Genomic DNA, 15,366 nt, shown 5'->3' on the forward strand with positions numbered 1-15,366 from the left:
TGCTGTGAGAGAACTGAGTCAGATTGGAAGTACATTTTCAGTATTCGGTTGTGTTTTCTGTCATTGCCTAACGCGGCACGTTATTCGGATATTCTGAGTCTTCTGTATTGTTGGCATCTCTGCCTTTATATATAAATGAAAAATATAATTGCCTTTCCTAAATGTATTTCTTTATTTTTCTACCCCAATTTGTTGAGAAATGATTAACTTCTGCACAAACTGCAGGGAAAGTTCTGTATCCAATTACTGTATTGTAATTTGCATTAAAAGGGATGAGAACCATCAGGGGACCTATTCATCCAAAACAATTTGGTTTGTACTGGGAATTTTCACTAGGCCAATTACACACATGGAAGATTCCAACAGCTTAAAACCACTGACCCTGGTAAATATTCTGAATTCCTGGATATCCCAAGACATCCTTCTCGCTGAATGCTGCAGCATTTCTGTTAATTGAATGTTACTTTACAGAGACCTTGAGGAATTTTTGCATTCTTACCCAACACAGGGAGAAACTGTGTATGAAGAAAAACTAAATACAGACCAAGTGATTAAAAAAAAGGGCAAATTTATTTAAAGCACTTACATAGAAAAATATGATCGATTTGAGTCAACAATAATAAATAGAGCGCCTGACTATCCCCAGGCCCTGTCAGTACAACAGTACAATCAATATCCAGTTTCACAATACAGCAAAGGCACTAGCATTTACCACAATCAACAACACGGCAATAGAGGTGGTGTGGGTGGCAGCGGGTAGGAAGCAGGGCTCTTCGTGGCACCGTTTGCTCTCGGTCTTCACCAAACAGCTGTCACATCCACGATTGCTTATGATCCCATGTTTAGCACCCAACTCCTATTTTTGCCGTATTTGTAGTGGAAATTACACAAGATCCGTTTGAAGTCTTTTCTGCTTGCCTTTTTGCTCCCTCTAAATGCAGGTTGAGATGACAAAAAAAAAAAAAAAAAGATTTGCAAAGTAGAGAGAATGATCAAACAAAACTAAAGCATGATGCTGCTACAAGCTGTAACGGCGCATCCTGATATTTTTCGGTTCTCCTGTGCTGCAGGGAAGGATGCAAACGTCACGATCAACCTGTGGGCAGCTTGAACATAAACTGAAACATGGATGCATCTGAACATAATCATTCAAAACATTCAAAACAACTAAAAATCAGTAGAAATGATCCTTCTATGACTAATGCTACATGTCATAGCAACATGACCAATAGGTCATTTATTTTGTAATATTACGCTGATTGGAAATGTTGGACAGAACAAACACATAAAAATAAGTAAATCATGATGAATAAAGTCCAACTGAAATAAATCATTTCACTGCAGTGTGCAGATCAGTTCTGTAAACTGCAGCTTTAATGAAAGGGAAGAATTCTGTATTTCTCCATTCCAGTATGTGTGCTCCTGGATCTGTTCACAGACTGTATATACAGATGGTGGATGCTTCATCACTTCTCCCCACTTTAAAAAAGTAAAAAGCCAACCAGAGTCTGCATAATAGTGACCAGGGTGCCCGTCCTCCTGTGAGTGCACAACTTCATTTAGCTGGCAATGACGTTACTGTCTTGGACCCTCGCTGTATTCGTATGGATTTCAAGGTAACTGATTTGTAACCAAGTTATGCAGTTTGATCCATACCAAATATTTTCCCCCTACACTGGTTGTACTCTTGTCTTGGCATCAAGAGCAGAGCCGCAAGACCTTCGCATCACCCCGCAGGTCCTTACTGAAAAAAGACTGCTTACAAACCACCAGCACAAGATGTCGGCAAACATTTCTACATCCTGGCCTCCTCGGGCAGGAAGCTGCTAACTTTTCCCATCACACATTTCAAGACTAAATGTGATATTGCTGCTTGTGGGCTTTCCTATGAGTTTTCTTACAACTTTCTTATGATTTTCTTTATTAAAATATTTAGATTGTTTTAATATTAAACTGTAGTTCATTCTTGATGCTGCATTTGAGTGTGTTATAATTTATACATCAGCTGTTTTAATAATTTATCCTTGGATGTAGGATTTCTTTTTCAATTTTCCCCCTGCCTAAATAACTGTATAATTGTGTGTGTGTGTGTGTGTGTGTGTGTGTGTGTGTGTGTGTATTACGTATTTCTCTAAAGCACTTTCTATTGCTGATTTTGATAAATCCCATACAAACACACCTGAGCAAACTGCAAAGAAAATGTGTTTCACTGAAAAAAAATATAAGCAGCTGGACTTGCCACAGATTTGTGAAGCCTCAAAGTACAGAACTTTTTTTTTTAATGCAAATCAAAGATAAAACAGAGAAGAGAATAATCCAATCTTGCCTTTCGTGGCATCATTTTGAGTTTTGAACTCAACTTTTTTTGGCTGACATATAGGGCCTTCCATTCAAATAGGACAAATGTTGATTTCAGTATGTAATTAATTAGGCCCCAGTCACACAAGCCTATAGATTGGTTGGCAATTGCCTAGCAACCACTTGTCACTAGGGAAGAATTAGTATTTCCCTACTGGTTGGTAAATGGTTGCTGAAGGCTGACTGCTGTCACTAGGTGAAACTGGTCACAAAGAGGTACACAGTGCTGCACTGAAAACATCCTTGTGATTCCTTTGGTTGCCAGCAAATTGCCACGGTCACCTGTAGTTTATATGAAAGACACCAAGTTGTCAGGAAATACTGACCAACTACTCATTAAGTGGTAGAGAAACTGTGAGGAGTGTGATGCAAACCTCAAATGGAGACCATTTGCCTTTAAAGTAAAAGTTGCATCTTTTACAAGGTGTTGGTTTCAATGGAAGGAAAAACTTTCACTCTGAAGGCGGTTTGCATTGCACTTTGTCAAGTTTCACTACCACTCAGTGTTTAGTTAGCTAGTGTTTGCAGACAACTTAGCATCTTACATGAAAACTGTGTGTGACCACATGGAGGTTTCTAGTGGACCACCCTCTTCTCCAGTTTCACCTACCAACAGCCAGCACCAGCACCACTCACCAACTGCTCAGGGAACACACTTTGCCCTGGTGAGCAGTGGCAGGGGTCACTGATGGGTCTCTAGGCCTGTGTAACTGAGGCCTTGGTTGATATCATATCAATGAGACAAAGGAACACTACAATGACAAAATAATTTGAGTGTTTCCTTTTTTCCATCATTAAATTGTGTTTGCTCTTTTACAAAAAACTAAATTCAAGCACACCCTGTGTTGTCATTTGAGTTAGTCTGTCAGCTGTTTAGCTAAAAAAATTACCTTGAAAAATATGTCAGTTCACTGTGTGCTTTGCTTATAAGCTAAAGTAAGAAGAAGCGATTGTTTGAGTGCATCCCAGATGAAGGTACAAACACAAAAGGACGTTGGGATAGTGAATTCTTCAAAAAGCTGTTTTTTTTCTGTGATAATTGATTAGACTGTGACTCTACCTGCATCAAAATAATTTGAAAACAGACTCCAATCTGCAGGCATTTCTTATACTTAATACAAAAAATAATAATCAGAACTTTGACTGCAGAAAGATATGAATTTTGTCATTTCAGCTGGACTTTACAGAAACAAGAGAATAGTGGGTAAAACAATACAGTAGATGGCACATATAATCCAGTGAATCAGACATATTATAAATGCAATGGCACAAACACAAGAAAAGAAGCTCCTGCTTTGCTGCAATCTCATTTCAGAGCTAATAGCTTTTAATCACTCACTATTAAGTGTCAGTGTTGGTCTTGTGAGTTGGTCCCAATTGATAATGACAGGTCTCATCAATAATAGATTTCTTCTGTTTCCGATGGGATGGATGATTTTGAGAAAAATGCATATTTTTCTAACATGAAAAGAACATGTTGTGCAACTTTTTACATGCAAGACAGAAGCAAGCATGATGCTGACAACAAGCAGTAAGCATGTTAAAGACGTGCCCACTGATGCAGCTGGAACACACACACACACGCACACACACAGCTCATCCCTGAAGCCCACAGAAAAAAATAAACTGAAATCATTTGATCAGGACATGATGGATTTCTTTTAAAGAGGTCAGAAAATATAGAAAGAAAAAAAAATATTCTTGTGTAAAGCCATAATCAAAACATTGTAAATGCAAATGTTCACTATCATTGGTTCCGATTTGCACTGGAAAAAAAGAAGAAAATAAAATATTAAATATCTTAGTAAATATCAGGAAAGTGATAAGGCTTAAATCTTTCTGTAGTTCGACCGGCCTCCCAAATATGATTCTAATGTCATCTTCGCTTTTAAAGTTTTGCCCCACGTGACCAATATCCAAATATCCATGTAGACCGAATGGTTCATTGTGTGTCTTCTTGAAAAAGCCCTGATTGTCAGAACAAATTGTAAGAATATGGTTGTTATTTCCTCGCCTTAAAGCTAGTCCCATCAGTTTCCACTCTCATCTATTGTCCCTTTCAGCTTTTTCAGAGCCTGTGTTTAAAAAAAAATCTGCATCTGTGCCGTCCGGTTTTGGTTTTCGTCTCTGCATCTTGTCCTCAGTCACTCTGAGTTGCAGAATTAATGCACAGGAGCCCGGGGATGCTCAAAAGGGCTGTAAAGCTTTACCGTTATGTCCGCACTCTGCAACGATACACTTCCACCTCCAGCATCAGTATGTGTCGGAACTTTCCAGGCTAACAGAGTCGCTCCTAACAGGTCTAATTTTTAGATGTTCCTCTGGGCGGTGAGGTACTTGAGAGCTGCAGAGCCATACTTCCGGGACAGATCCTGGTGGAACTCATCCTTCAGGGTGTTCAGACAGTTGCGGTAGCTGGAGCTGGAGCGAAATTTGGAGATGTCAAAGCTGGGAGCATGGGGCATGTGGATCATGAAAGCATTTGGGAGGACCATCAAGTCATACTCCTGAAAAGAACAAAAAGATAATAAATAGAAAAGAAATGTCCTTTCACTTATTAACTCTGGACAACTGTGGGGAATTGTGGGTCATTGCCCTTTCTCAGTTGTAGCACTACTGGGAGAAGTTTGCCTTCATTGAAAGCTTTCTGTCCTTTCAATGAAGGCAAACTGTCTTTAGTCACAATTTGGTTCGATTTAAAAAATCATCATGGGTTGAGTTAAATACACCTTTATAAGAGTGATAACCACATTTTATGTTACAGTCACATATCGAAAACAATGGTTGGAGACCACGGCACAACCAAATTCATTGTGACCGTGTGCAATAAACCTGTGATCTTGTTGCTTTTGAAATGGGAACAGGTCTGCATCAAGATGGCAATAAAATGGCAATAACACAGAGTCAGTCTGCTATCAATGAGAAATTGAATGGGGTCAAGTTGGTAATTACATGCAATCTGTTTCTGATAATATGCCAATTAACTGTGATAAATCAGTGGCAAAAATTGCCAATCTGTTGCTGTCTACACACACAGAAAGTCACATTAAACAGAAATTCACATTCATTGCTAATGTTCAGCCAGAATCTTATAGATTTCAAACAGAAATTCCTCCACAAATAGTGACATAGTTTCTGCAGGATTTAATTGCAGGATGACGTGGGCACTTGGTAACCATGCTTGGAACCATTTGAGTTGAGTTCCCTTTTGCAAAGAGACATGTTGTAGATGAGTTCTGTTCATCAACGCTGACTGACTTAGACCAATTGAAACAGGTTGGCAAACTCTCTGCATTTATAAATTCGATGGCAGTTATTTGCAACTTTGGCCAATCTGTCTGAGAATTATGTCAGTCAGTCTGAGTCAGAGTATTTGGAGACAGATTGCCTCCCACCAAGCAACCTGTGCAATTGCCTTGTGATCGAAAGTGGTCATTCAGAGGTTGAGGGTGCTGTAAGCTGAAGCTCTGGATGACCAGTCATTGCTGAATGTGGAAAAAAAAAGCAATACAATCACCAGACAACCATCAATTTTTCCTATTTGCATTGAGGTTGCCATCTTACTTGAGAGTGTCTGAAATTTAGGTTCAGATTCTCAGAGTGTGACCTTGACCACAAACCAGACAATCAGAAAATCAGCCGGAGGTGCCGCTTTTTTCAGATAATGGTAAAAGAACAATCAGCAGGGTGCCTGCTACAGCCACATGTTGGTGCAAGTGCTGTACAGACTGTTAGCAACTGATTTTGTCAGATGAACAGTGGAACCTTGCAAATAAAGACAGATAAAGAAATAAAAAAATAATTTTAAAAAAATCAAAGTATAATTTGAACTTTATATCTATTGATTTCAATAGTTAAATAACTCAGAAAGAATTACTTCTAGGGTGGAGTATTATAATTCTTTATTATCAGTTGGCTCCAAAAGCTCCCAGAAAAGCCTTCAGATGATTCAAAACCCTGCAGTCTACTAACAGAATATTAAAAGGATCTAGAAAGAGAAACTACTTCTCCTATATCGACTCCCCATTAAATCTAAAATTAAATATAGAAACAAAGTCCTGAATGATCAAACTCTGTCATCATTTTGCTCTTAAGAGTGCAGGCTTATTTGTGGCTCCTTGCTGAGGGAATTCATCATTGCTGTTGCTGTTTGAATCCAGTTTGAATCAATACACTGTTTAGATTCCTCCATCAGCTGATGCACAGGTCATCGAAAATGACTGTGGTTTTAGACAATGACCCCCCTCATGCAGTGGAATGCTTTCTTGAACATCTGTTTAAGCTCTGCTGCTTCAAGGAAAGATGCAGGAAAGCCTTACAACCTCATACCTTGCACCTGCATTCATTTTAGATTTAGCCTCCTCACTGTATCATGTTTGGATTTTGAGTTTCTATTCATCTGACCTCTTCAACACGATTTTGTTCTAAATTGTATTTATTTTATTGAGCTAATTTGTTTTTCATGTATTGACTGCTGAAAAACAGTAATTTTCCAACTTTTGGGATAAATAAATCCATCTCATTCTACGTTTCCTACAGTAGAATGAGACGGAGAGTCTTGAGCTCCACTATATTGTTGAAAGTATTCGCTCGTCTGCCTTCACACACATATGAACTTGAGTGATCTCCCATTCTTACTCCACATGATGTCGGCCCACCCTTTGCAACTATAACAGCTTCAACTCTTCTGGGAAGGCTTTCCACAAGATTTAGGAGTGTGTTTATGGGAATTTCTGACCATTCTTCCAGAAGCACATTTGTGAGGTCAGACATTGATGTTGGATGAGAAGGCCTGGCTCGCAATCGCCATTCTAATTTATCCCAAAGGTGTTCTGTTGGGTTGAGGTCAGGACTCGTGCAATTTGTTCATCCATGTATTTATGGATCTGCTTTGTGCACTGGTGTGCAGTCATATTGGAACAGGAAGGGACCATCCCTGAACTGTTCCCACAAAGTTGGAAGCATGAAATTGTCCAAAATATCTTGGTATGCTGAAGCATTTTGAGTTCCTTTCACTGGAACTAAGGGGCCGAGCCCAGCTCCTGAAAACAACCCCACACCATATTCCCCACTCCACCAAACGTACACTTGGCACAATGCAGTCAAACAAGTACCATTCTCCTGGCAACTGCCAAACCCAGGCTTGTCAATCGGAAATCCATCATGTCCTGTCACTCCAGAGAACACGTCTCCACTGCTCTGTCCAGTAGTGGCGTGCTTTGCACCAGTGTGTCCGATACTTTGCATTGTGCTTGGTGATGTAAGGCTTGGATGCAGCTGCTCGGCCATGGAAACCCATTCCTCTACACACTATTCTTGACTTGATCTGAAGGTCTGTAGCCACTGACCCTGCAGAAAGTTGGCGACGTCCACACTGTCATTTCCAATGGCTTCCACTTTGTTAGAATCCCACTAACAGTTGACTCTGGAATATTTGGAGCGAGGAAATTTCATGACTTTTTGTGACATTCTATCACCGTACCACGCTGGAATTCACTGAGCACGTGAGAGCAACTCATTTTTTCACAACTGCTTATAGAAGCAGTCTTTTTCCTACTAAAAGATTGTTCTTCCTCCCCACTGTCACTCACTGGGTTGTTGTGTTTTCTCTAATATTGTAGGGTTTTTACCTTACAATATAAAGCACCTTGACTGTTTTTGCTAGTGATGGGCAAAACGAGGCTTTGTGAAACACTGAAGCGTTCGAAGCATTTGTGCCGGAATTGTATCGAAGCTTTGAAACAATCTGAAACCCATCTGCACTGTGACACCTGCTGGACAATTTTGTTATCGCCACATCGCTCATTCTGGCCAGTCTCAACAGTCATTTTCACATCTTCACACTGACCAATACAAACACTGTTTGTGAGATATTTATACCAGAAGCCGCAGTGGGGATCAAAAAGAAAAAAACTCATTTGTCATGAGAATTGTTAAGAAACAGTTTGCCTGGACGTAGTTTTTCTTTATTTAAAAACAAATGTATTTAATTACAGCAGGAACCTCCTGCTGTGCAGTATGCGGGTCGCAGGTTGCATCATCAGCGTTATGGACGGGTTTCGGAGGTCCAGGCCGGTCCAGTCAAGTCACTGTGGTCCCTACATTTCAACTATAAATTATACAAATTTATACAATATGGTAATGAAAAATTTAAAAACCGATGTCACCAGTAAATTATTGCAGTGCGATCTCAGTTTAATTATTTGGTTCATCACTTCTGCAGCGATCGTGGTGACCAATATGACTGAGGAAGACACTGAGCGGAGGGTGGATGCAGGTCAGACTTGGGGAACTTCCTCTAATGTCTCTGAAGATAAATAGAGGTCATTCAGCACGTGCAGAAACAAATGGAGGATTGAGGATTTTCAGTGCTCACAGGCAGCGGTCCCAGCGTGTGAGTTCGTTGATCCACTTTTGCACCTAAAGAAATGTTTCTCCTGTTTGTAAATGGATCGCCTATATCGTTCTTCACAGTCCACAGAAACAATAATGACTTATACGTGCGTGTGTTTGCTTGTATTAAATAGAAGCTTAGGTTAAAAAATAATAATTCGGCAATTACAAGGCCCAGCTCAAAAAAAAAAAAAAAAGGTTCAATAAATTTAAAAAAAAAAAGAAAAAAAACAAATGAATCTCGGCGCCTCGGCCGCCTGGCAGGAGTGAAACGCACCGAAGCCTCGCTTAGCCATGGTCACGTGATGTAGGTGTTTTGAACCAGGTTTCGGAGCAGTGTTTCAGAACACCTGCGCTTCGGAAGCTCAACACAGTGTCAAAACTTCAGTGTCGAGCTTCCCATCCCCAGTTTTTGATGAATGCTGCTGTGAAGTTGCCACATGTAAGTAAACCTGAAATGACATTATAAACTGCAAACCTTGTGTTGATATCTAGATGTGTTTTTTTTTTTCTGCAGCCATTTCTTCCTTGCCATCTTTGAACAGATTATATGTACATGAACAGGTTTACCTGTGCATCCAGCTCCATTATATGGGACACCTTGTTCCAGCCAAAGCCCACAAAACGCTGGTCGTACTCAGGACAGTCTCTTCTCACCACAACATACGGCTCAAAGTCTGGCTCCCATTCCACCTTATAAGATGTGGTGGCTGTTCGCCATTTAGCATAGTTGGTAGGAGCGTGACCCTTTGGCCACACATGATACCTGGGAGAGGCAGGATGAAAGGGACATTGGCATTTAAATTATTTTCCAACCTCCAATCATCATCCACTGATCAGAAAAGTTAATTTTGGCTCATCTTTAGATACCTGAAGGTGTAGAGTGTCCCCATGTCCAGCATGGAGAGCAGCTCGGCTTTGGATTTGGGGAAGGACAGACGGTAGCGAAGAGTCTCGAAAGCTGGAACCACCAGAGCCTTCTTTGTGTGAGCCATGTCCAGCTGCACCACAGACTTTCTGCAGCAGCAAAGAAGAAGTGAAAGGCAACTAAATCAGCAATCTAACAACAGGCATGACTGAAAAGCAGCGTTTTTGTCAAGTTGGATGGACACAGTAAAAAATGGAGAATAAATCTAAATAAATCTTATAGAGCAGCCCTCCTGCGTTAATGATGGTTAAAATGTTAAGTTTTTGTTTTGCTGTATTACTAATGGGCAAAAGAAAACTCTTTCCTGTGCAGCAGACTATTGGAGATGAACTTCTGAACATTCAAAAAAGGTAAGACAACCAGATATGCCGTGGCCAATGAGTACTTTTACTTATCACACTACAGATGTTACCAAAACTACTATAAAAGGATTATTTGCAGGACTCATGCCTCATGCCTAATGTTGGGATTTTTATGATCAGTGTGTCCCATTAGGTGAATATAAATAGGCCAAACACTCTTGCCATGAATTGGCAGAGACAGAACAAACTAGACCAATTTATGGCAGGAGTAAATGAGGAAACATTTATTTTTTCAGATATACAATTGTTCTTTGTTTCCAGCATTCTTCTTGTGCTTATTATGCTTTACTTTAATTTCATTTAAAATAATGTGGGTCAAAATGATACCACCTCCTGATGTCTTTATGTTCTGAAACCCTCCTTAGATCACTACAGCTTGTCCAAATTTAAACATTAGTAGGACACCACTGGAGGAAGATTAAACTTTTAGTACAAGGCAAGTGATGATTAGGGCTTGTATTTTGGGTGAGCATGACCATGCCATGAAAATAAACACATTTTAACCATGTTTCTTTTTTTCTTCTAAGAAGCCACTTTTGATAACTCAAGAAAACATGTTCTGCGTCAGCCTAACGCAGATATCATGCCACAGTTCTCTGAGTCTGTCCCTAGGTAACGTTAAGTAGTATTAAAAATATTTTCACTGTTCTTTTCAATTCATCTTCTCCAGCAGCAGAGCAACACTGTTTTCTCCTCAGAGCAAAAGGAAAAATGAGTCAGCACAGAACCAATGGAGAGCAGCAAACAACCTCTGAGCACAGGAGAATGTCTCAGTTTAGGCTTCAGAGTTAATTACTACATTTTATTTATTTTATTTTAGTGACTGGAATGATGTTCTGCTAACAGTTTCTGAATAATATATTACATAGATAGATAGATAGATAGATAGATAGATAGATAGATAGATAGATAGATAGATAGATAGATAGATAGATAGATATCCTTACTGAATTAGTTTTAGCTACTTGTGCCTCATAAAGTGGCAAGTGGCTTTTTCATATTGCAATATTGCAGAATGTAAAGTAGGGTAATAGCAATACATAATTGATAATTCATAAAACTGTGAAAATGCTCTTTTTAGCACTGAATGTGCTGGTTTCTATCAGTGAAAAGAATGTGGTATGTTGAAGACTGAAACTGCCAAAATTAAAATAAATTAAGAAATAAATAGATTAAATATATTAATGAGTCCTCACTGACAGTCATGTTTATAGCTAAATTAGACAAGCTCCTAAGTTCTCGAGCAATCTTCAGTCTTTAGAAAGACAAATTGAATTGGAAAGTAAAACAGGAAACTTAAGAAAAACATGGTTGTAAATTTCAATATAGTTTTTGGTATGTTTGATGGAATATTTATCTATTGAATTTTTTTCATATTTGCCTTTCTCAGTTTTAACGCTCCATAAGTTTACGCTGATTTCACAATAGGAGGGTCACAGTATCTGTAAAAGATATACTCATCTTTTTTTTTTTTTTTTTTTTTTATTTTAATAGTTAAACCTTGATTTTTTTTTCTCCTGCAATTGCAATTTAAAGTGACAAAGCCATGAAAAGCTTTGATTACAACCTGTTGGCTGGGAGTTCTTGGATCTGCAGGCACAAAAACACTGAATGTGTGTAAAACAAGCTCCAACACAGGAAAGCTGGACTTACCTCAGGTAATCATAGAGACCGTACATTGGCAGGAAGTCCACATCAGTCAGGAACACATAGGGTGTGTTGGCATTCTTCAGGGCCACGTTCCTCACCAGGTTGACTGGGTAGAACTGGCCCTCCTTGTAGACAATGTGGTAGCCAACATTCTTGCGGTTCTTGAGGACCTCAGAGGCCTGGGCGTAGCGCAGGAACTGTTGAGCCTCAGCGTCAGACATGTAGAGAGCTAGGCTGATGGGGCCTTCCCAGTGCTTACAGATGGCCTCCAGCATCTGCAACCTACAAAAGGCAAACAAAGTCTTTTTACAGGTTGTTACAAGCAGACAGAATCAACATTTACAGTTTCACAAATGAACAGAAAACTTTATGTCAGTATTGTGTGGAAAATGTACCTTTTTGTTTTTTTTTTTTTTTTTTTTTAAATGTCAACACCAAAGCTGGCAGATATTGTATTTGTAGTTTTATTTAGCTGTTTACTGTTCATAATCAGATAAGTAATTAAACTGACAGTTTCAGTAGATGATTACAGTACACTGGTGGAGTACCTGTCCATCGAGAGCTGGGCCACCAGAGTGATGTCAGTGTTGTCCTCAGTGGGTGTGTAGTCGTACTGCAGGAAATAGAGGTGAACTCGGTGCACTGTCAATCGTTCTCGGCGGAAGTCGTAACACTGATCATCCTCATCCAGCTCCTCCAGAGCTTTTTGCAGCTGAGCATAAAAGATTACAACAGTTTCAGGAACGTTGTTTTAAATAATAATAATAGAAATTTCCCTTTTCTTTATCTTCTAAAATTTACACTTCAGAAAAAAAAAAATCTTTCTCAGCCCCTGAAGACATGTCTCTCTATTAAAAAGAAACAAAAGAATATATTGCAAATGAGATTTGCAGAGTCCTGCAGAGAAAGCACTTGTACTTCTTGATTTAGGAATGTACTGGAAAATGATGCATTTTGTCCATCTTTACCTAGCAGGTAACATAATGTATATTTAATAAATGAACTTTGCAACTATTGCAAATGTTTTTTATTTATACATGGAAATTTCATTTCATTTAACAAAAAAAAACTGGTGACACTTTATTACAGCTGAATAATAATGTATGTAAGCTATACATAAACAGAGTTAGCGCTGGTTCAGAGAGACCACAAAGTTAAGTTAAATTATTATTCTCAAATGTTGTTACTGTCACAAATATCAGCTGTGTTAAGTCATGAAACTTCAAGTACGACTAATGAAAGTGTGTGTGTGTGTATGTGTGCGTGTGCGTGTGTGTCCAACCTGGACGCTCTCTGGACTGGCCTGACTTGGACAGCCAAATAATTCCCGTCTCAGCAGGTTTCCATCATACTCTAAGAAGGTCAGGTAGAGGTTCCTGAAAAACTCCACGTGTTTGTTCTTCACACGGAGCTTCTTAGGAGAGTTCCAGTGGATCACCTGAAACCACAACAAGTTTCTGCTAATCAACAGAAGTAACTGACAGCAGTCAGCAGTGTCAAATCTTAATATTTAATTTCAAACTACAACTTCCTGTAATTTGAAGATGACTGAGAAAATAATTGAAAGATTGATTAATTATGAAATGCAAACAATTACACTGAATTCTGACAAACCAACTGTGAATCTAGGAGTAGAAGTATTGGGTCAGACTTTGTATATGCTGGCGTACCTTGAGGTCAGACACCTCGGTGTAGCACTGCTCAGAGCGTGTGTGATCAGACAGCTGAACGTTCCAGAAGCAGGGGAGCTGGTGCACCAGTACTGGGTTCTGCTTTATGAAGGCATTGAATATGTCCTGCACACAGACACACACATTTAACAACATTGACAGCATCCATCCTTTTACAGTACTGCTAGGGTGTATTTGCCTGTGTATTGCAAATGAGCTGCTGATGAAGTAAACAGGACCACATTTGTGAATGCATGAGTCGTTGTGGCATCAAGGTCTCATTCTGCAGCTCTCCTCTCAAGGGCATCAGAAAAAGAGGCACACAAGCTGCATGGAGTCTTTCAAAATCCAATAAAGCTCAACAACACAATGCAACTGGTGGACATGAGACTGTAAAAAGACTAAAAGCAATTAAGTGCCAAGATGCTGCACAACTGAAGAAAAGTCATGATTGCATACAGCCTTTTTGTAAAGCTGCTACATATACACACATCTAATGGACTAATACTGATGTCAAGCTGGTGGTCAACCACTGACAAGCTGTACGAGGGGGCCGAGGCAAAGAAGGAGGGGGAAACAGAAGGACCCTTCAACCAGACAGAATCATTTAGAGCAGGGGTATCAAAAAAAATTTAAGGAGGTCCAGTCAGAGGTCCGGAAGTCCATATATATATATATATATATATATATATATATATATATATATATTAGGGGTGGGACTTTAAAGCGTTAATTCGATTAATTACTTACGGGGAAATTACGCGAATTAAAATTTTCTAACGCATTTTAATCGCACTTGCACTGTGGAACGTTTCTCAGTGCGCGAGTTCCCGGCAATCAGATTATATCGACGCACAATGTCCAAATTAGGGGCTGCATCCTGCGAAGGACCCGGCCCACGTCTTTCGCAGCCCAGAACACCACAAAGGCCGGAAGTGAGCGGCTAGCCTTCATATCAGCTTGCCGTCACCTCTGCGTAGCTCATGTCGCCTAGCAACCGTGAGTGCGAAGCACAGCTGTGGAAAAGCAGCTGTTAAACGGAGCACGAACTTTTTCTCCTTTTTGTGGTTTAATTCAAAATAAGCTGTTAAAACAAGCATAACACATTTCAACATCAAGGAATACAGCTGAGAGAATGATTAATTTCCAACTATAACAAGTGAGACATTAATGTTGAATAAAACTATCCAGTTATGATGCTGAACTTTAATTTCAGGAGTTTATCACAGGAGCACTTCCACCCTTCATTGGTCTGTGTAGTAGACTGGTGGGAAAATGAACAAAATTTTGAAGTTTAAGCTTATGTATATTGATTTATTCATCAACTAAACTGAAATTAATATTTCTCATGTCAAATATTGAAATGCGATTAAAATGCGATTAATTTCGATTAATTAATTACAAAGCTTGTAATTAATTCGATTAATTTTTTTAATCAAGTCCCACCCCTAATATATATATATATATTATTATAGTAATAATAATTTGGGATTTTACACTATAGTTTAGTTTTAATTAGTTTTTTAGTTTTGCTTGTTTTTATTAATTTTTATTTTTGGTTTTTGGCTTCATGCTTAGTTTTAGTTTAGTTTTCGTTAGTTTTTATTTTAGTTTTTCATACTTTGTCAGGTGAAAGAGTGACTATTGTGTAATAGAAACTCGACAAAAGATATTGTTTTAAAAATTGCATTCAACAACCAACTGTTCACAAAATAGCAGCATTACGTGCTTAATGTGTGTAATATTAAAGACACACATGAACATCAGGGAGAAAAACATGAACTCCAAAACTCAAACTCTACAATAAAATTCAGCATCAGTGCAGTACACGTGGTGTATAACATCAGAACACAGCCAATGTTTGACAAAAACAAACTGAACTCTTTGAAGGAGCCAAAGCTCAAATCCAGCTGCATCCTGATGTTCTCACCACCTGAAGCTGCTTCTGTTTTACAGCTAGCTTGGTTAGATACTTGCTAATTAGACTTGCAGGGTCTCTGCGGCC

The 15,366-nt window shown here is 39.1% G+C and overlaps 1 protein-coding gene across 1 annotated transcript; it reads right to left on the minus strand.

Annotated features, from left to right (window-relative positions):
* Nucleotides 1–548: 548 nt before the first annotated feature.
* On the minus strand, nucleotides 549–13,623 carry LOC115776800 (LARGE xylosyl- and glucuronyltransferase 2-like). The gene is made up of 7 exons (XM_030724573.1): nucleotides 13,362–13,623; nucleotides 12,974–13,129; nucleotides 12,240–12,403; nucleotides 11,695–11,973; nucleotides 9,622–9,768; nucleotides 9,322–9,517; nucleotides 549–4,865 (listed from the first exon to the last, which is right to left on the minus strand). Exons 1-7 carry the CDS (start codon nucleotides 13,524–13,526, stop codon nucleotides 4,668–4,670), a joined length of 1,305 nt encoding a protein of 434 aa, XP_030580433.1. The 5' UTR covers nucleotides 13,527–13,623; the 3' UTR covers nucleotides 549–4,667.
* Between the last annotated feature and the right edge of the window lie 1,743 nt (nucleotides 13,624–15,366).

The sequence above is a fragment of the Archocentrus centrarchus genome, unplaced genomic scaffold, assembly GCF_007364275.1.
Source record: "Archocentrus centrarchus isolate MPI-CPG fArcCen1 unplaced genomic scaffold, fArcCen1 scaffold_37_ctg1, whole genome shotgun sequence".
Classification (NCBI taxonomy): domain Eukaryota; kingdom Metazoa; phylum Chordata; class Actinopteri; order Cichliformes; family Cichlidae; genus Archocentrus; species Archocentrus centrarchus.